General features: G+C 44.3%; 1 protein-coding gene across 1 annotated transcript in view; it reads left to right on the forward strand.

Annotated features, from left to right (window-relative positions):
- The window catches only part of NPHP4 (nephrocystin 4), a 355418-nt gene that overhangs the window by 272754 nt on the left and 61249 nt on the right, over nucleotides 1-21415 (forward strand). The window contains exons 19-20 of the mRNA XM_075328429.1: nucleotides 16401-16529; nucleotides 20524-20732. Coding sequence (XP_075184544.1) covers nucleotides 16401-16529; nucleotides 20524-20732 — 338 coding nt within the window. The remainder of the gene's footprint in view (nucleotides 1-16400; nucleotides 16530-20523; nucleotides 20733-21415) is intronic.

Raw genomic sequence — 21415 nt, forward strand, 5'->3', positions numbered from 1 at the left:
CATGACAGTCGGTGAAGTTTAAGAAAATCTCTGAGTGACTGCATCACAACGAAGAGGCTTATATTTCTGTGTCCCTGGATCCTTAACAGTGTCCAGGTGAATAACCATGTCATGGTTATATGTCTCTAGATGTTTGATGTCTGAGAAATGTATAATTTGAAGATCTTGATAAGCAAACTAAGGCTGGCAGCTATCCTCCATACAAATGCATTCTCTGCATGACCGAGCATGCATGTGTGCTCAGTAGGGAAAGGGGAATAAGTTATTTCTTCCTCTTTTTGGCAGCAACTTATCTTCCTGAATACAAAAGGATCTGATGGTGGAAATCCCATTTGTTATCTTCCCAGTCTTCTGGGGAGAGTTGGTAGGAGGACAGTGGTGGGCCGACCTATATCTAATGTGTAGCTGGGAACCTGTTACTTTGCACATGCAGACATATAACAGAGCAGGAGAAACTGAGCAGTGTGATATATAGTGACATAGGAATTTTAGGAAGATTTAGTATAACCTGTGTCTTCTTCATTTAAATCCCTGCTATTTCTATGATTAGGAGTCCAGTGGGCAGTCCTAATTATATGCATGCTCATTACAGACTTTGGACTCCTTAATAATAGAAAGAGCAGGGATTTAAATGCATAAAATACATCTTATAATGAATTATTTTCCACATACTATAAGTGTATCTCAATAAATTAGAATATTCTGACAAAGTTAATTTATTTCAGTAATTCAATACAAAATGTGAAAGACATATATTATATAGAGTCATTACACACAGCGTGATCTATTTCTATATATTATATAGAGTCATTACACACAGAGGGATCTATTCCTATATATTATATAGAATCATTACACACAGAAGGATCTATTTCTATATATTATATAGAGTCATTACACACAGAAGGATCTATTTCTATATATTATATAGAGTCATTACACACAGAAGGATCTATTTCTATATATTATATAGAGTCATTACACACAGAGCGATCTATTTCTATATATTATATAGAGTCATTACACACAGAGAGATCTATTTCTATATATTATATAGTCATTACACACAGAAGGATCTATTTCTATATATTATATAGAGCTATTACATACAAAGTGATCTATTTATATATATTATATAGTCATTACACACAGAGGGATCTATTTCTATATATTGTATAGAGTCATTACACACAGAGGGATCTATTCCTATATATTATATAGAGTCATTACACACAGAGAGATCTATTTCTATATATTATATAGAGTCATTACACACAGAGGGATCTATTTCTATATATTGTATAGAGTCATTACACACAGAGAGATCTATTTCTATATATTATATAGTCATTACACACAGAGGGATCTATTTCTATATATTATATAGTCATTACACACAAAGGGATCTATTTCAAGTGTTTATTTCTGTTAATGTTAATTATAATGACTTACAGCCAATGAAAACCCAAAAGTCACTATTTCAGAAAATTGGAATAATTACCACAAAACACCTGCAAAAGCTTTTTAAGCGTTTAAAATGTCCCCTTAGTCTGGTTCAGTAGGCTACACAATCATGGGGAAGACTGCTGACTTGTCAGATATCCAGAAGGCAGTCAGTGACATACTCCACAAGGAGGGTAAGCCACAAAAGGTTATTGCTAAAGAAGTTGTCTGTTTAGAGTGCTGTAACCAAGCATATTAATGGAACCACCAACCTCTTAGAAAAAGAGCTCTGTAAGACATCTTATCAATTCCCCCAAAAATGCTTTATTGCAAAAAACCCCCCAAAACCTGCCTCTCCAAATATAGCAAGTGAGAACAGGTGCTAACTGCTAAAAGTATACAAAATTCAAACAAAGGGATACAACAGTATTCTGCAAGTGCCAAGACATATGCAAACATAGAATATGTGAAATAATATATGAAATTTATGCTGCATTAATACTTTATAGAATATACTTGACTGAAGACTATTTGTACAAAATATGTCTAATTCTTGTGTGCCCATTATCCACGGCAAGATGACCCTATCTTAGGGGTACTTTGCACGCTGCGACATCGCAAGCCAATGCTGCGATGTCGAGCGCGATAGTCCCCGTCCCCGTCGCAGCAGCGATATCTTGTGATTGCTGGCGTAGTGAACATTATCGCTACGGCAGCTTCACATGCACTCACCTGCCCTGCGACGTCTCTCTGGCCGGCGACCCGCCTCCTTCCTAAGGGGGCGGGCCGTGCGGCCTCACAGCGACGTCACACGGCAGGCGGCCAATAGAAGCGGAGGGGCGGAGATGAGCGGGACGTAAACATCCCGCCCACCTTCTCCCTTCCGCATTGCAGCCGGGACGCAGGTAGGAGATGGTCCTCACTCCTGCGACTTCACACACAGCGATGTGTGCTGCCGCAGGAACGAGGAAGAACATCGTACCTGTCGCTGCACCGGCATTATGGAAATGTCGGACCCTACACCGATGATACGATAACGACGCTTTTGCGCTCGTTATTCGTATCAAAAAGGATTTGCACACTACGATATCGACTGCAACACTGGATGTGCGTCACTTTCGATTTGACCCCACCGACATCACACCTGCAATGTCGTAGTGTGCAAAGCCCGCCTTAGAGTCATGCCTCTTTTTCTGCTAGGAAGACAGTTTCCTACTTAGGTACATTTTGTGTGTTCTTCATCTTTCACTTCTTGGGACAAGACTGTCCCCAGCCCGACCTCTAATGTGTCCATCTGGACCACAAATTTCTTATTGAAGTCTGGCACCACCAGCAAGCTTCAGTTTCTGTAAGGCTGTTTTCAGCTTCTGGAGATCACTTGGCCATAGCCGATTTATGCCATTAACAAGGTCGGTCAGTGGTGCGGCAACCATGGCAAAGTATGTTATAAAGTTACTGTAGTACCCAACGGTGCCCACAAATGCCCCAACTTGTTTCTTCAAGAGTGGTTATGGCCACTTCTGGATGACATACACCTTGGGGCTTGATCTCACCCCAGCCAACGACCTAGTCTAAGTATCTGGCGTCTTCCATCCCGACTGCACATTTCTTTGTATAGATGAAAAACCCTGCCTTCCTTAAGGCATCAAATATCATCTGGACCTTGGCCAGATGTAATCCAGGTAGGCCACTGCATATTTCTTCTGGGGAGCTAGGATTCAATCCATGAATCTCTGGGAGATAGCTGGAGCTCCTTGCAGCCCAAATGGCATCTAGACATACTGGAAACACCCATCTGGCTTTCAAAAGATTGTCTTCTCCTTGGTATCCCTTTTGTGAGGTTCAGGGTGGTGATGTAGTAGACTGGCCGTAGCATCTCAATGAGCTTGTTGACACAGGCATTTGATATGAGACAAACTTGGAAACCTTGTTCAGCTTCCTGTTGTCATTACAGAACTGCCATCCTCCATCTGGTTTTGGCACCAAAACGATGGGACTGGATCAGCCACTCTTGGACTCCTCAATCACACCTAGGTCCAACATCCACTTCACCTCCTTCGAGATCACCTCTCGGCGGACCTCTGGAATCTGATATGGCTTCAATCTCACTCGGACATGAAGTTCCATGAGCGTTTCATGTTCTATGACCTGCGTACATCCTGGCAGTTCGGAGAACAAATTCTCTTTTCTGATGGAGCAATTCTTAGCACTTTTGCTTTTGGGCAGGTGACATTGTGCGTCTCTATCACTTTTATCAACTTCCACATTGGCCTCGGACTTAGCCACCAAATACTGTGATTCCACAGGTTACCTATCTCGCCATGGCTTGATCAGATTGGTAAGCCTGGTAGAGCTTCCTTCTCCCTGGTTGGTGAACTTTGTGAATAACTTCTCCTATTTTTTCAATCACTTCATAGTGGCTTTGCCACTTGGCCAGAAATGTGCTTTTTACCTTTGTTATGAGCACCAGAATATGATTTCCTGGGCTGAACTGTCATACCCTTGCTGACCGATTATACCCCTCGCCCGGGCCACGGGGGTGTTGGCCATACAACAACTCAGATGGGGAAAACCCCTTAGAGTTTTGTGTGGCTTCTCTGATGGAGAATAACAGGTACGGTAGTAGACAATCCTAGTCTCAGCCATCCTTTTCCACAACTTTCTTTAGCATGGCTTTCAACGTTTTATTAAACCGTTCTATGATGCCATCGGGCCGTCCATCTGTGGGTGGTATACTAAGGTATAACCCTGAATTGTGTGATCTGCAGGGCTTTGCATACTGTCATGACCTTCGACATGAATGGGGTCCTTTAGTCCATCAGGATCGTCTTCATAAGTCCGGTTCTGGAAAAGATCTTGACCAATTCTTTAGCTATACGCTTAGCAGAGGAAATTGTCAATGGTATTGCCTCTGGGTACCATGTAGCATAATCCATGAAAACTAAGATATTCTTATACCCTCTGGCAGACTTGACTAGAGGTGCTAATAAATCCGTCGCTATTTGATCAAATGGGACCTGAGTGTTTGGTAACAACACTAAGGGGCTACCGGGGTAAGCAACCGGGACGGTTAGGCTGGCAGGTGGGCCAGGAACTACAATAATTCCCACTGCTCCGGAGCCAGCATCACCTGGTGTCATTTTTTGCAAGGCTCTCTTACCGTCTAGCACACATGCGAATCATCAACTATATATGTATAAATCCGTCGCTATGTGATCAAACGGGACCTCAGTGATTGGTAACAGCACTAAAGGCCGCTTTACATGCAACGACATCGCTAACGACATGTCGTTGGGGTCACAGAATTCGTGACGCACAACCGGCCTCGTTAGCGACGTCGTTGCTTGTGAAACATACGAGCGACCGCTAACGATCAAAAATACTCATCTAATCGTTGATCGTTGACACGTCGTTCATTTTCAAAATATCGTTGCTCGTTCTGGACGCAGGTTGTTCGTCGTTCTTGAGGCAGCACACATCCCTACGTGTGACACCCCATGAACGACAAACAGCACCGTACCTGCATCCTCCGGCAACGAGGTGGGCGTGTCCTTCATGCGGCTGCTCTCCGCCCCTCCGCTTCTATTTGACGCCTGCCGTGTGACGTCGCTGTGACGCCGCACGAACCACCCCCTTAGAAAAAAGGCTGTTCGCTACCCACAGCAATGTCGCTGGGAAGGTAAGTCCGTGTGACGGGTAATAGCGATATTGTGCGCCGTGGGTAGCGATTTGCTCGTGATGTTCAAACGGGGGTGGGTGCGATCGGCAGCGACATTGATAGCGATGTCGCTGCATGTAAAGTGGCCTTAAGGACCTACTGGCGTGAGCAATCGGCGCGGTTAGGCTGGCAGGTCGGACAGGACCTACAATAATTCCCACTACTCCTGAGGCAATTTTTCCTTTTCTGTCATCCTCTCAAAAACCGTCAGGAACGCCTCAAAAGCATCATCTGGTGTCATTTTTTGCAAGGCTCTCCTTACCGTCTAGCACACGTGTGAATCATCAACTTGACTCGAGCGTCTTACCTGGCTCAGAGAATCTCAGCAAAGAGAGCCATCTGCTTCATCAACAGTTTATTGCTTTCTTGCTGGGCTTTCTGTTGCTGCCATTGCTGTTACTGCTGCAGCTCTTAGGGGTACTTTGCACGTTGCGACATCCCTACTGCGATCTGGTCTAGGTCAAATCGAAAGTGACGCACATCCGGCGCCGGTAACGACGTTGCAAAGTTTAAAGCCTAGAAGCACCGATAAACGATCGCAAAAGCGTTGAAAATCGGTGATCTGTGTAGCGTCGGTCATTTCCATAATTTCTCTGCAGCGACAGGTACGATGTTGTTTCTCGTTCCTGCGGCAGCACACATCTTAGGAAGGAGGCGGGTCGGCGGCAAGAGCGACGTCGCAGGGCAGGTAAGTGCGTGTGAAGCTGCCATAGCGATAATGTTCGCTACGGCAGCTATCACAAGATATCGCATCTGCAACGGGGTAGGGGACTATCGCGCTCGGCATCGCTACAATCGGCTAGCGATGTAGCAGCATGCAAAGTACCCCTTAGTGTTGCTGCTGCTCTATATTGGCCTGGACCAGATGATTGGTTAGCACCTCCATGTTGTCTTTTTTCAGTCGTACAGCCACTTTTACCCGACATGTGGTTTTTCTTCGGTAGTCACTTATTCCCCTCGAGATCTGTGCCCCCCTTTCAGTACCAACTTTAGAGATCACAGCTCACTTGGCGGCATTGACATAGTCACGGGAGGCAACTTTAAACAAAATGTCCAGGCTGATTTATTAAAGCTCCATATAGGGAGCCACAAACAGGGAAAATAAACCACCTTTTTTGCAGGGAAACAGAAAACACAGTCCTAGCAAAGGCACGCCAGTCTTAGGGGCTCTTTGCACACTACGACATCGCAGGTGCGATGTCGGTGGGGTCAAATCGAAAGTGACGCACTTCCGGCGTCGCTCTCGACATCATAGTGTGTAAATCGTTTTAACTACGATTACCGAGCGCAAAAGCGTCGGTATCGTATGATCGGTGTAGTGTCGGTCATTTTCATTATTTTGGCTGCAGCTATGGTACAATGTTGTTCCTCGTTCCTGCGGCAGCACACATCGCTGTGTATGAAGTCGCAGGAGCAAGGAACATCTCCTACCTGCGTCCCGTCTGCAATGCGGAAGGAAAGAGGTGGGCGGGATGTTATGTCCCGCTCATCTCCGCCTATCCACTTCTATTGGCCGCCTGCCGTGTGACGTCGCTGTGACGCCACACGACCCGCCCCCTTAGGAAGGAGGCGGGTCGCCGGCCAGAGTGACGTCGCAGGGCAGGTAAGTGCGTGTGAACTGCCGTAGCGATAATATTCGCTACGGCAGCTATTACATGATATCGAATGTGCGACGGGGGCGGGACTATCGCGCTCGGCATCGCAGCATCAGCTTGCGATGTCGTAGTGTGCAAAGGGCCCCTAAATCCAAAAAACTAGTCCAAGCAGGAGGACTTCTTACCTCTACACAGACAGCTAATGAATCCACCTGAGAGTTCTTTTGTCTACCATTCCACGTCCCGGGGTGGGGATATGTGAGGCCAGTCCCACCCATATCTCTGACTGCTCATAAACCTGACCCTTGTCAGCCCTATTAACCCTCTCAGTACTGTACATACTTGAGCTTGTATCCAGGCTTACATAACAGAGGATAACGACCTCTGTGATACATATCTTCCCTCCTTGATGTGTCCGGCAGCCATCTTGCAATATATATGGTGTATAAATGTATATTTTGTAAAATATAATAATATTTGTGTGTGTGTGTATGTACTGCATATGTCCAAAAATGTGAAATCCTGCTTGATATTTTATCTAATGGCTTCCAAGGCTTGTATTTAATTTTAAAATATACAGTTAAACAATGCAACCTCTTTATGATTCTGACATCTAATCTTCATAAGAAAGATTAGCTATATTAAAAGTTAAATTGCCATTATCGTACTTCTTCATACATTGCCTGCAGGGGAAAGATAAGCTTATGGAGGGAACGATGCACAAAATCCAAAACCTGTCACCAGGAAAATGTCAGAGGAAGCAGATCACCTAGTTCCATAAAACTGCATCTTTAAAACGCCAGCTTTTATCACGATGCATAATGGGCTGGGAATGTTTGTATAGACTCTACGTGAGGTATAGGGGCTGCAGCCACCCCGTAGGAGCCACTTGGGTGAACGGTCTGCGCACCCACTGTTTTAGGAATCATGAGCATTAAGCTCTGACTCATGAATGGCTGCTAATCCTCCGCTGTCATTTGAATGTTTTGTGAATCTAGGTCATATTGAAATGAATATGGATTTCTAGGTACTTATGCGGTATGTTGGCACATTATGAAACCTTCTTAGGGCAGCGTACCCGAATGTATAAAATGATCATCTGTTGATCGAGGCTTGAACAGCCCCAATGTGTCTTCAGTTATCGTTTGCTTTTTATCTTCATAGATCACGGTTGGCATTGCTCCTATCTATTGACCTACTTTGTTGGTCTAAATGACCTATCCGGTGATATTAAAGGGGTTTTCCATAATAAAGACTAGTCATTATGTAATGAAAAGGTATACAGTTTTCTAATATACTTTGTATATCAGTTCCTCATGGTTGTCAGTATCTTTGCTTGCTTTGAGTTTGGTATCATCCGTCAAACATTCATATTACTTATGTCAAGTATGTAAATGGAACCGGTCCAATTATTACTGCTTTTAACTCGAAAGTGTTTGTATTGCTGACATTAATCATGTGACATATTCCTGTCACGCTAGGTACGGGGAAATACCAAGCGCACAGCGAAATGGAAGGGAAACCTTGTGTGTAGGGAAAGGGGAGATGGTGACCCCTGACCGAACCTACTGCTGGTCCCTAAAGTCCCTCACCACTCTAGATAGGTTCCGCACCTATGAACCAAGCCAGATACCTGACCTTAAAGGCCCATTTACACACAATGATATCGCTAACGAGTTATCGTCGGGGTCACGGTGTTGGTGACGCACATCTGACCTCGTTAGTGATGTCGTTGTGTGTGACACCTTTTTGCGATCAGTAATAATCGCAAAAAGGTGTCAAATTGTTCGTCGCGTACACGTCGTTCATTTTTAAAAAATCGTTCCTCGTTTGGAAGGCAGGTTGTTTGTCGTTCCTGCGGCAGCACACATCGCTATGCGTGACACCGCAACAATGAGGAACAACATCGTACCTGCGGCCGCCGGCAATGAGGAAGGAAGGAGGTGGTCGGCATGTTCCGGGCGCTCATCTCCGCCCCTCCGCGATATTGTTTGCTACGGCAGCGATCACCCCGTGACACACCACCGACATGTGCGGGTGCTATCACTCTAGCGATGTCGCAGCGTGTAAAGCCCGTTTAAATATCCCTAGTGCTGGACCCTAAATAGGGAACTGATGGGATGAGCTTTTCATTAACACCACTAAACACTATAGAGGACACAAGGAGGGGAAGCATGAAAAACGTATCCACAGATGACTAAAGGCTACTTTACACGCTGCGATATCGGTACCGATATCGCTAGCGTGGGTACCCGCCCCCATCTGTTGTGCGACACGGGCAAATCACTGCCCGTGCCGCACAACATCGCCCAGATATGCCACACATACTTACCTGCCCGGCGACGTCGCTGTGACCGGCAAACCGCCTCCTTTCTAAGGGGGCGGTTCGTTCAGCGTCACAGCGACGTCACAGCTGCGTCACTGAACCGCCGCCCAATAGCAGTGGAGGGGCGGAGATGAGTGGGACGAACATCCCACCCACCTCCTTCCTTCCGCATAGCGGCCGGGAGGCAGGTAAGGAGAGGTTCCTCGTTCCTGCGGCGTCACACGGAGCGATGTGTGCTGCCGCAGGAATGAGGAACAACCTCGTTACTGCTGCAGTAACGATTTTTGAGAATGGACCCCCATGTCACCGATGAGCGATTTTGCACGTTTTTGCAACGATGTAAAATCGCTCATAGGTGTCACACGCAACGGCATCGCTAATGCGGCCGGATGTGTGTCACCAATTCCGTGACCCCAACGAGTTCGCATTAGCGATGTCGTAGCGTGTAAAGCCCCCTTTAGGTAGAAGTTCAGCACCGTTTTCAACAACGATACCACAAAGAAGTTCAAGCCACCTGCTCTGCTAGGAACTGAATAATATCACCAGCATGAGTCCCAGGAAGGAAGGGGTATATAAGTGTGCTGTTTCTATTTGTCTTAGTTAAAACTGTTATTTAATGTTTTTCATGCTCGTCTCTGCTGCCATCTACTGGTCAGACCTTTCGTCTCCTCTGTTTCTTTTGTCCAGCCCATGGGAGTGTCTGATGACCCTCTTGCATCACATCCTGGTATGTTCATTCCAAACCAGAGTTTGTGAGAACAACATCCCTTATTGGAGCTGCTAGAAGCAAAGTCTTCTGACCGTAGTAGCTTCAGAGACAAGCATCACAGGAGAACTACAATGCCAAGTACTTGGACTGCTGTACTTCTGCATGTCCTTAACCTTTGGAGAAAATAAACCACCATTGTTTCATCTCAGCATGTGCATGTTTAACTCTGGAGCGCTCTGGTCCTGTCTGCCTCACCTATAGGAAAAACGAAGGTAAGATTCTCACAACCTCTCACAACTACGCGACTTCAATCGCCTTTAAGTGGGAACAGAACAATAAGCACCAATAGAATACTGATGATGATCAGCAGTTGGGTGGAAGGCGAACTCCTGCTGTGTCCAAAAAGGAGAACGATGAATCCAGCAGGAAAGCTACTTATTCCAATGAATTCTGACAGTAGTAACAATAGAAATTCAGGGAACATTGTGCGCAGCCAAACACTGTGACCTTCTATCACCAGAAACCACATGACTGTCTGTTACCCGGGACACAACTGTGACAGTTCCCTTTAACACCGAGCATCATATAGGGTATGTATGGCTTGGAAATTTTGCAGGAGCTGTGCCAGTACTATCTGTAGTAGATGTCAGCAGTACGATACAGCGGTCACTCTGTTTCAACAACCGGGATGAGAGTCAACTTCAATCATTATCGTTTAACCTTTTAGATGATACAGTTAGACCGAAAGCAGGGTCTCTCTTTGACACTCCATTGGTATCAATTTAACATGTTTTCATGGTGATGACGAGTTTTCATAGCAGCCGGGGCCTCACGGGCAGCCTATGGTCTGCCAACTTTGTATTTCTGTTATGGCCTGCACAGAGTGTTACAATGACATAATACACTGCTAAACAAAATAATCAAAAAACCTTTTTGTCCTTTTAAAAAGAAAAGGAAAAACAAGACATAAAACCTTATCGGTACTGCCACAACCACCCACAGCGACCCTTGCTATATATTCATCGTGTTGGTAATCCTGGAACGATAACACTTTTAACCAAAAATCTAATATATAAAGCTGTGTGTGTGTATGTATGTGTATGTCCCCTAAAGGAATACGCACCGTCACATTTACAATCATAAAATTTTGCACAGACACCTCATGTGACTCAGGGAACGTCATAGACTATGTTTCGATGGGAAAGTGTAATCCCGTGCTTTACAGTTACTCTCCAAAAAACCTGCCTCCATTAAAGTCAATGGAGCTGCGAGCTAAAGGTTATTAATAGCAGCTGTGAGTGGTTGCTATAGGAACAAAGGACATTCTTAGTATAACACGGTTATGTGTGAGCTAATAAGATGTCAGTTGGGAGACAAATAGAGAGAGACAGAAAGAGACAGATAGAAATAGGCACAGACAGAGTAAGAGGCAGACAGGGAAAGAGACAGAGAGAGACAAAGACAGACAGACAGACAGAAAGAGAGACAAACAATCAAAGAGACAGACAGAGGCAGACAGACACAGAAAGACAGGCACAGACAGGGAAAGAGACAGAGATACAGACAGGGAAAGAGACAGACACAGACAGACAAGGAAAAAGACAGGGAAAGAGACAGGCAGGGAAAGAGACAAAAACAGGGAAAGAGACAGGGAAAGAGACAGACAGACAAGGAAAGACACAGACAAGGAAAGACACAGACAAGGAAAGAGACAGACAAGGAAAGAGACAGACAAGGAAAGAGACAAACAAGGAAAGAGACAAACAAGGAAAGAGACAGACAAGAAAAGAGACAGGCCTGGAACGAGAGAGCCGGGGAAAGAGACAGCTGGGTAAACAGACTGACAGACACAGAGATAGAGAAAGACAGACACAGAGATAGAGTGAGACAGAGAGACTGATACAGTAACAGACAGACAGATAGACAGACACAGACTGACAGACATGGATAGAAACAGAAACACACATGGATAGAGACAGATACAGAGAGATAGAGAGACAGACACACAGAGACAGACAGAAAGAGACATAGACAGAAAGAGACATAGGCAGACAGACACAGACAGACAGAGACTGGGAGAGAGACAGAGAGACAGTTACTATCCTGGGCAACGCCAGGTGCTACAGCTAGTAAATAAATAAGAGATGCTATTAAAAAGCAAGCCATGTTCATGAAGATCCTCTTTTATGTTATACTCTTCAACATTGAAATTGCAAAACCAAAAAGGATAGTACAAATGTTAGGACTGGAGCAGACAAATCAACAGTTTGGTACATTCTGCAAAAAAAAGTACACTAGACTCAAAAGGCCTGGACGTTCACGGAAGAGAACAGTGGTGGATGATCACAGAATCCTTTCCATGGTGAAGAGAAACCCATTCACAACATTCAACCAAGTGAAGAATGCTCTCCAGGACGTGGGTGTTTCAGTATCCAAGTCTACCATAAAGTGAAGACATCATGACAGCAAATAGAGAGGGTTCACCACAAAGTGCAAACCATTAATCAGCCTGAAAAATAAAAAAGGCCAGATTAGACTTTGTCAAAAAAACATTTTAAGAAGCAAGTCCAGTTCTGGAAAAGCATTGTATGGACAGATGAGAATAATATCAACTTGTACCAGAATGATGTAAAGAAGAAAGTATGAAGAAGGCTTGGAGCGGCTCATGATCCAGAGCACAGCACATTCTCTGTAACACATGGTGTAGGCAGTGTGATGGCCGGGCATACAGGGCTAACAATGGCCCGGAGTCACTAGTGTTTATTGATGATGTGACTAAAGACAGAAGCAGCTGGATGAATTCTGAATTATACAGGGCGAGACTTTCTGCTCAGATCAACCAAATGCAGCAAAGTTGATAGGATGGCGCTTCACTGTACAGATGGACAATGACCCAAAATATACTGCGAAAGCAACCCAGGGGATTAAGTCAAAGAGGAGGAATATTCTGCAATGGCCGAGTCCTCACCAGGTCTCAGCTCCATCCAGCTGTATGTCACATGCTAAAGACAAACTTAAGGCAGAAAGATCCACAAACAAGTAACATCTGAAGTCACCGCAGTAAAAGCCGTGAAGCATCATAAAGGAGAAAACCAGCATTTGGTGACGTCCATGGCTTCCAGACTTCAGGCCGTCATTGCCTGCAAAGGATTCTCTACAAAGTATTAAAAATGAATATTTTATTTATGGTAAAGTAAATTTATCCAATTCCTTTTGAGCTCCTGAAAGGAGGATTTGCAGAAAAATGGCTGCAATTCCTAAACTTTTCACAAAATATTTTTGTTCATCCCTTTTAATTGAACCTGAAATTCTCCACTTCAATTATATCTCAGTTGTTTCATTTTAAATAAAAAATGCCGTCCTGCAGAGCTGAAATCACAAAGATTCGGTCACTGTCCAGATAGTTCTGTACTTAACTATGCTTTACATCAGCCACATGGACGATAGACTAGCAATAGATAGGCAATAACCTATACAGGAGAGCTATATCAGCATGATCTGTCAATGTAATCATGCCTGTGGCGATAAACTGATGAAAAGTCTTCTGTACAGATCAGGAAATGTTAACCTAATATTAAACTAAGTGGCTAGACTGAAGATTTCTTGATTTTTTTTTTTTTTATATATAGATAATGATATGGAATACTTATTAAAAAAATAGGCAAAAATGTTGGGGAAAAAATGACAAAAAAACCCACATTTGAACAATAGCTAATTTGTTGATGATTTAATGCCTATAGATGGCATTTTTTAGAATTTCCAAAAAATTTGGAAAACACCTTCACAGTCCTGAAAATACAGGAATTTTTTTTTTTATTCGGTCAAAAACAATGAAAAAACAAGCATTCAAGTATTGCAGACATGTTTGCCACAGGGAGAATGTTTTCTATATATTGTGACTTTTAATTGTTCTATAATTACCTAGAAAATAACTTTCTATCCTCAACTTTGGCATTGTGCAGAATAATCGATATCAGCCCATACTAAAAATAACGTTTTGCAAAAGGTAAAAGCAAAAAAACCTTACATTTGTATTGAAAAACGATCATAAAAAATTAGAAGGCAACCAGACGTTGTTCACTGAACGCAATGAGTCAAATTGTGAAAAACAACATCAGGGAGATCCTTTTCTGACAATTTCCTACTCATATGGGTCTTTTTGAATTTATTCCTTATCTTGATCTTTTTGACTCCCCCCCCCCCCCCCCCCCCCCCCCCGCTTTTACCTCTACATCCTGCGGTGAATGTCTTCCTCATCTGGCTTTTTTTTTTTGTCCCCCCCCCACCACTTTACAACTCTGTCCTGCGAAGAAAAAACAAAAAGCCAGCACCAAATGTGCACTTCAGCACTAAACATTCCAAACTGTACTTATTATAAAAAATTTTTGAGATTTTTGGCAAAAAATTGCAATTTCTTGAGCTGCCTCGCCACGTCACGGCAAATCTCATTTGAGGCAGTCCTACACTAAAATATTTTTATAAAATGTGCCATACGGCCTCACATATGAATAGTAGAACTGCTCTTAGCAGCACTCACCTGGTCTATTTCAATCCCGTACCCATGACTCATGAGTCATGGCTGTGGGCGGGACAGGTCCAAGCAAATGCTGCATGAAGTAAATAGCCTGTGGACAAAGCCTGATGATTTTTTTTTTTTTAACTCTGTCCTGCTGTAAATGTTATCTAACTTTTTTTGTCCTTCCCTCTTTACTCCTCCGCCCTGCTGTGAATTTCTTCCTCACCTGGCTCCCCCCCCCCACCGTTTTCCTCCTCCGTCTCGCTGTGACTTTCTTCCTCATCTGGCTCTTTTTATCCCCCCCCCTCCCCCTGTTTTACTCCTCCACCCTGCTGTGAATTTGTTCCTCATTTGCCTCTTTTTGTCCTCCACTTTCACTCCTCCATCCTACCGTGAGTTTGTTCCCCATCTGGCTCTTTTTGTCCCCCCGCATTTACTCCTCCGCCCTGCTGTGAATTTATTCCTTATCTTGATCTTTTTGTCCCCCCGCTTTTACCTCTACATCCTGCTGTGAATTTCTTCCTCATCTGGCTCTTTTTGCGCCCCCCCCATTGTACTCCTCCATCCTGCTGTGAATGTCTTCCTCATCTGGCTTTTTTTTTGTCCCCCCCACCACTTTACAACTCTGTCCTGCTGTAAATGTCTTCATCTGACTTTTTTTGTCCTTCCCACTTTACTTCTCCGCCCTGCTGTGAATTTCTTCCTCACCTGGCTTCCCCCCCCACCGTTTTCCTCCTCCGTCCCGCTGTGACTTTCTTACTCATCTGGCTCTTTTTATCCCCCCCCCTGTTTTACTCCTCCACCCTGCTGTGAATTTCTTCCTCATTTGCCTCTTTTTGTCCTCCACTTTCACTCCTCCATCCTACCGTGAGTTTGTTCCCCATCTGGCTCTTTTTGTCCCCCCGCATTTACTCCTCCGCCCTGCTGTGAATTTCTTCCTCATCTGGCTCCTTTTGTCCCCCCACCCCCCACTTTAATCCTCCGTCCCGCTATGAATTTCTTCCTCATCTGGCTCCTTTTGTCCCCCCACCCCCAATTTTACTCCTCCGTCCCGCTATGAATTTCTTCCTCAACTGGCTCTTTTTGTCCCCCTGTTACTCCTCTTCCCTGCTGTGAATTTCTTCCTCACCTGGCTTTTTGTCCTCCCCATGTTTTACTCCTCCGTCCCACTACGACTTTCTTCCTCATCTGGCTCTTTTTGCCCCCCCCCCCTTACTCCTCCATCCTGCTATAAATTTTCTACTACAACAAAATAAAATGATCCCCTAGAAGAAGTAATGGCGTTCATTGTAGACCCATCCATAAATCATCCTCTTGTGCATAAAGCTAAATGCATCTCTGTTTTGGAGAGCGCGGCTGATGTTGGAAGCGCGGTATGTTGACAACATGGATTTTCGACTCTTTGAAGTTGTCAAGCTTTTAGAGATGTGCACTGTAAAGCCACTGGAGGCTCAGTCAGACATCAAAGCCAGCGCAACGCTGCGGAGTCGTATAGAAATGTTGTCATATTTTATTCTTTTTGATTATTTTATTAGTAACGCAGGTCATTTTGATGAATTAATCAGATGCGCTGTTATGTAATGAAAACAAGGAATGCACAGGAAGAGATTGAAATCGTAATTGTAACACTTATCAGCTTTGTTACACAGCGGAGGACGTGCGCCTGCCATGAGTATTAGGGGAGTAGCTAATAGCATCATTATCTAGTCTGCTTTTTACAAAATAACATATCCCGTGGCATGTCATCTCCTGATTAGATTTTCCTTTTCTTTTTTTTTTTTTAAGATCTGAGACTTATTAATAAAAACAAAAGGCACAATAAAAAATAAACTAAATTAAATGTGCAATATGATAATAAAAAAATAAAAAACAAAACACCATAATCATTCTATATTTTTTTGTACACAAAGCTTTTAGAGTATTGTACTTGTAGCTACGCACCATGCAGGACCGGGCTCTAGAGCCCTCCCTCAGATTTCCAGAGCCCCCAGCTTCCGGATCAGACCTTAACAATCTGCAAACCTATCCCAAAAATAGGGGTTAACTTACATTTTTTTTTATAACCCTATAAATGTAATATTTGTTTTCTACAGGTCGTGTCTCTGACCAAAAATTAAAGATATCTGCCAGCTTACCCCAACCAAGATCCCATGTTATCTCCGCAAATGATGGACGAAGCAGTTTTCGTGGGGGAAGTTTGCTTTCAAGTCGAACCGTGGGTAGTAAGTATTCTGCTATGGGACAATATACCAAACATCCCTAGTGTCTGGGAATATAGGTCATGGTGCCATAGGTTTCCATACACACTGAAGGCACTATATATGCTGTTACACCTCTTGCTCGGTCAGAGACTGTGTCAGGCTGCTTTCACACTTGCGTTGAACGGCATCCGTTGCTATCCGCCGCCTTGAGGAATTACGGTATCCATTGCAGGAAACCGTTTTATTCCTCATAGACTTCTATTAGCTATGGATAGCAACGGATGGCCTTGCATTGCATCCGTCAGCCGACGCTGCGTTGCATCCGCCTGGTGGATGGAACGCTGCATGTAGCGTTTTTCTGCGGTTGGCGGAGTGTCAAAAAAACGCAACCTGCAGGATTCCGTCAGCGTCCGTTGTTTTTATAATGGACGCCTATGGTTGCGGATTCCGTTAACGCATCCATCTTTACACAACTGCACGTGCCCAGATGTGTAAAGTCAAGAAGAAAAAACTGTAATGGATTGCGTTATTTTGTACGATCCATTGCATCCGTTGTGCCACTATATGCAACGCATCTGTTGCATCCGTCACACAACGCAATGCAACCGATGCCGTTCAACGCAAGTGTGAAAGTAGCCTCAGGCTATGTGCGCACGTTGCGTAAATTCATGCAGTTACGCTGCGCTTTGCAGCGCAGCGTAACTGCATGCGTCCTGCGTCCCCTGCAGTCTATGGAGATTGTGCAGGGGCCGTGCGCACGTGGCGTCTCAGAGCGCAGCGCTTCGGCTACTGCCGAAGCGCTGCGCAAAAAGAAGTGACATGTCACTTCTTCCGTGCGCTTTGCCGGCAGCTCCTGCTCTGTCTATGGCAGGAGCTGCAGGCATAGCGCACGTTCTCGCCGGCACCATGCGCTTCAGAACGGAGCTTTTCAGCTGCGCTCTGAAGCGCACCTTTTACGGTGCTGGGCTAGTACGCAACGTGCGCACATACCCTAAGTCTTCACTTTTCCTTTATATCAAAAACACTGACCCGCACATCCAACAGGTGTGAACAGGTGCTAGCTGACAACATAATATCAATACAAAAATACATACAGCTGCACTCTAGAATGCTAACACTTTAAGGCTACGTGCGCACGGGACAATGTACCTGCGGACTTTTCAGCAGGTATTTCCACAGGTTCACACAGCAACTCCCCGGAATCTGCAGCTATCCATTGCTGCGGTATACCTGCAGAGTTCTTGCGGTAAACCTGCGGAAACGGTGCCGATTTTGTGCGGAATACCTGCCCTGTATCTCCATAGTGGAGGAGCGGGAATTCTGCAGATATTTCCGCATGAATAATTGACATGCAGTTATTTGCGGCTGCTGGAAATCCGCAGCATTTTCCGCAGCCGCAAATACCGCAGCATTGATACAGCTCTCCCCAAATCCCATAGGGTAACATGGGGAGTGTCTGTACTTGCTTGAACCTGCGGATCTATCTAGAAAATCCAGATAAATCTGCGGGTACATTGTCCCGTGGGCACATAGTCTTAGCATTCTAGAGTGCAGCTGTATGCATTTTTCACTTTTCTTTTGGCATTCAGTCTGTAAGCCGTTAAAGAGTAAATAAAATTTGATTTTTCATATAAACAATCTCTTGAATATTGGTGGAGGTCTGGATCCTGAGAACCCCACAGATCCTTCAGTAGACCCCCAAGAAATACCCAACTCCACAGACACAGAGCACGTTATGGATTCAGCAGAACACATAGACTATGAAGTCTACGCTTTCTATTAAATTTGTATATTGGGCTGTGTGCGCTCTCAGACAGGAGCTGTTCTCATGGCTCTATTCGGTGATCAGTGGGGAGCTAGATCCCTACCAGTCTATAGGCAATTCAAATACTTAATAAGTAGGGAGAAATTATTTATTTCAACTATTTAAAATGAGTATCCCCTTAAATTCCTTTTCGTTTCTGTGCTGAATATTTGTCTCTGATGCAAAGTTAGAAATCGCCTGCATAGACATATCGAAAAAGTGAAATTACCTTAATTTGGCTTCCTGTAGCCACCACTAGAGGGAGCTGCTGCATATAATTACTACAGTGAGCTCAATAATTAATGGAATGCAGCATGCTCCCTCTAGTGGTTAGCGGTACGTATATTATATCTGAATTCTACAATCAGACCTAATGCCGGACACTCTGTTTAACAGAATATAAGGGGCCCTGTAGTTTTTGCCCTTTAGGCCCTATATATGGATGTGTCTTCATTGCAGAAATTCCCAGGGTATTCAAGGACTACATAATGGCAATGTGTGGGTCAGACCATGTGCAAATCCAGAAGACACATACAGAACACATAAGCGAGCTTTACACGCTGCGACATCTCTAGCATTTGCTGGCGATGTCGAGCACGATAGTACCCGCCCCCATCGAACAGCCAATATGTGGTGATCGCTGCCGTAGCGAACATTATCGCTACGGCAGCGTCACACGCACATACCTGTCCTGCGACGTCGCTCTGGCCGGCGAACCGCCTCCTTTCTAAGGGGGCGGTTTGTTCGGCGTCATAGCGATGTCACACGACAGGCGTCCAATAGAAGCGGAGGGGCGGAGATGAGCGGGAAGTGACATCCCGCCCACCTTCTTCCTTCCGCATAGCCGGTGGAGGCAGGTAAGGAGATGTTCCTCGCTCCTGCGGTGTCACACACAGCGATGTATGCTGCCGCAGGAACGAGGAACAACATCGCTAGTAAGCAGAAATTTTTTTTTTCAGGACGACCTCTCCGCGGCAAACGATTTTGACCGCTTTTGCAATCGTTTAAGATCGCTCATACGAGAGTGTCACATGCTGCGATATCGTTAATGAAGCCGGATGTGCGTCACAAACAACGTGACCTCGACGATAATTCATTAATGATATCGTAGGGTGTAAAGCCCGCTTAAGGCTATGTGCATACGTTACAGAAATTTTCTGCACTAGGTCTGCACGTTGTGGCAAAAAAATGCATCAAAACCGCATCCAGTTTTGACGCGGTTTTGATACTCTTTTGATGTGGGTTTTTTTTGGGCCATCAAGAAAGTCAATGAATTGAAGTTAATGGGTGAAAAAACGCTGCCAACCTAACCAATAACATGCTGCAGATTTCTTCTGGACCAAAACCGTAAGGAAAAAGAATCTAAATCTTAAATCCCATAGACATTGCTGGCTTCAGGAAAGACATGCATATTTTTAAAAAAAAACTGCGTAAAAAACCACAGCATGTGCACAAAGCCTAAGGGAGGGAATGGTCAAAAATAAGAACTGGAGCAAATGAGTTAATCAGGAGGAGTACAATCCAACAAAGATAACACCGCCAGACTTAATGACTTGTTTGCTGAACGGGCTACCTGGTAGGGCTGGCAGCCGGTCATCTAATTGGCGGGGGATTGGGAATCTGATAGGCTGGGCATGTGCTGCCTAGATAATTGGAACATCCATGGAAGGCAGTGAAGGACATTGCGGAAATGTAAGTTTTCTACAAGGCAGAATTGTAGGTCTATCCTGGAGATTTTGGACTCGAAGTCACGATTTTTAAGAATGAATCAGCCCAGAAGACAAACCCTAAAAACAGCGTTTCGTTATAACGTGAGCTTCCACTTTAAGGCATTTTTCATTCTATTTCTAATGTATCCCAATCATCGGCAGTCAGTATTCCAGTTCAGCAGCTTGCATCATGACAAGTAAATATGCTTCGTCTGGATGGCAAATCATGAAATGTCCAACTTCCCAATCGTCAGCACATGGTGTAAATACTCTCTGCAATAACACAATTAACCCTTATTTAAAGGGCCACTATTACAATAGGACAATCAAGCTTAATTGCTCGTACTCCACACACAATATGGCTTACCTTGTACTGCCGCTATTTCTAAAAACCGCACATTGCAGAAGTCACTTCAAGCTCAATTATTTCTAATGGCGCACCATTGTGATATTCAGCCTTGTAATCATTTTGCTGAAAACCTCTTTCATATTTCATTGACAGGAAAAAATATCTCCCAAGCCCAGAAGTTGGCTGACCTAGACAGTGAGCTGGCAGCAATGCTGTATAGCCGAATGAGAGAGGTAAGCATCGCGTACCAGCAACCAAACAGCGAGACGGATGACAGTCAGAGGCGTAAAATGGAGAGGATGATGGCAGTCAGGCAGCTCGAGTCACAGGAGGACCCTAAAACGAGGAACTCACTCCTCCTGGTAAGTACAAGTTATCAGTCTGTAGACTCTCGCTGCAAGTAGCCAGGCCATGGAGCTTACACCCTGATGCCCATCTATTGCCTTGTCACCAGTGATGTCACAGGGCGCCTTGGGTCTATATATTACATCAATTGTGTAGACTCAGAGTGGGCTGGAGAAAATGTGATCATAGTCCCGAAACGTGTGTCAGAGGAATGGATAAATCATTGTGTCCTACAGCAGTAAGGCTCAAAATTGTACCTTATCCTGCCCATATTGAGGCTATCACTTCTTAGACATATACATACTGTACTACTTCTTAAAGAACCTTCACCAATTATTTCATGTTTAACTGGACACATGATGTAATAGTGGCTGCAAAGCCAATATATATATATATATATATATATATATATATATATATATATATATATATATATATATATATATGTATATTTTACTTCTGATTATTTTGGAGATATTAGCAATCCAAGTATTCAGCAGCTAAACAGTTAATTTTTTTTAAGTCCAAATAGGAGTCACCAGAGAGATTTCACTGGGAGCGTGTACATCTTCCTCTTTTTAACACCTCCCCCTCTTTAGTAGGTAACAACAAACTGTGGAAAGATGAACACTTCCGCGCAATAACAAGCTCAGTGTGAGACATGTACTAAGAAACAAACTGCTCTCCTTACTGCAAAGTG

This window comes from Anomaloglossus baeobatrachus, chromosome 11 (genome assembly GCF_048569485.1).
Source record: "Anomaloglossus baeobatrachus isolate aAnoBae1 chromosome 11, aAnoBae1.hap1, whole genome shotgun sequence".
NCBI lineage: Eukaryota > Metazoa > Chordata > Amphibia > Anura > Aromobatidae > Anomaloglossus > Anomaloglossus baeobatrachus.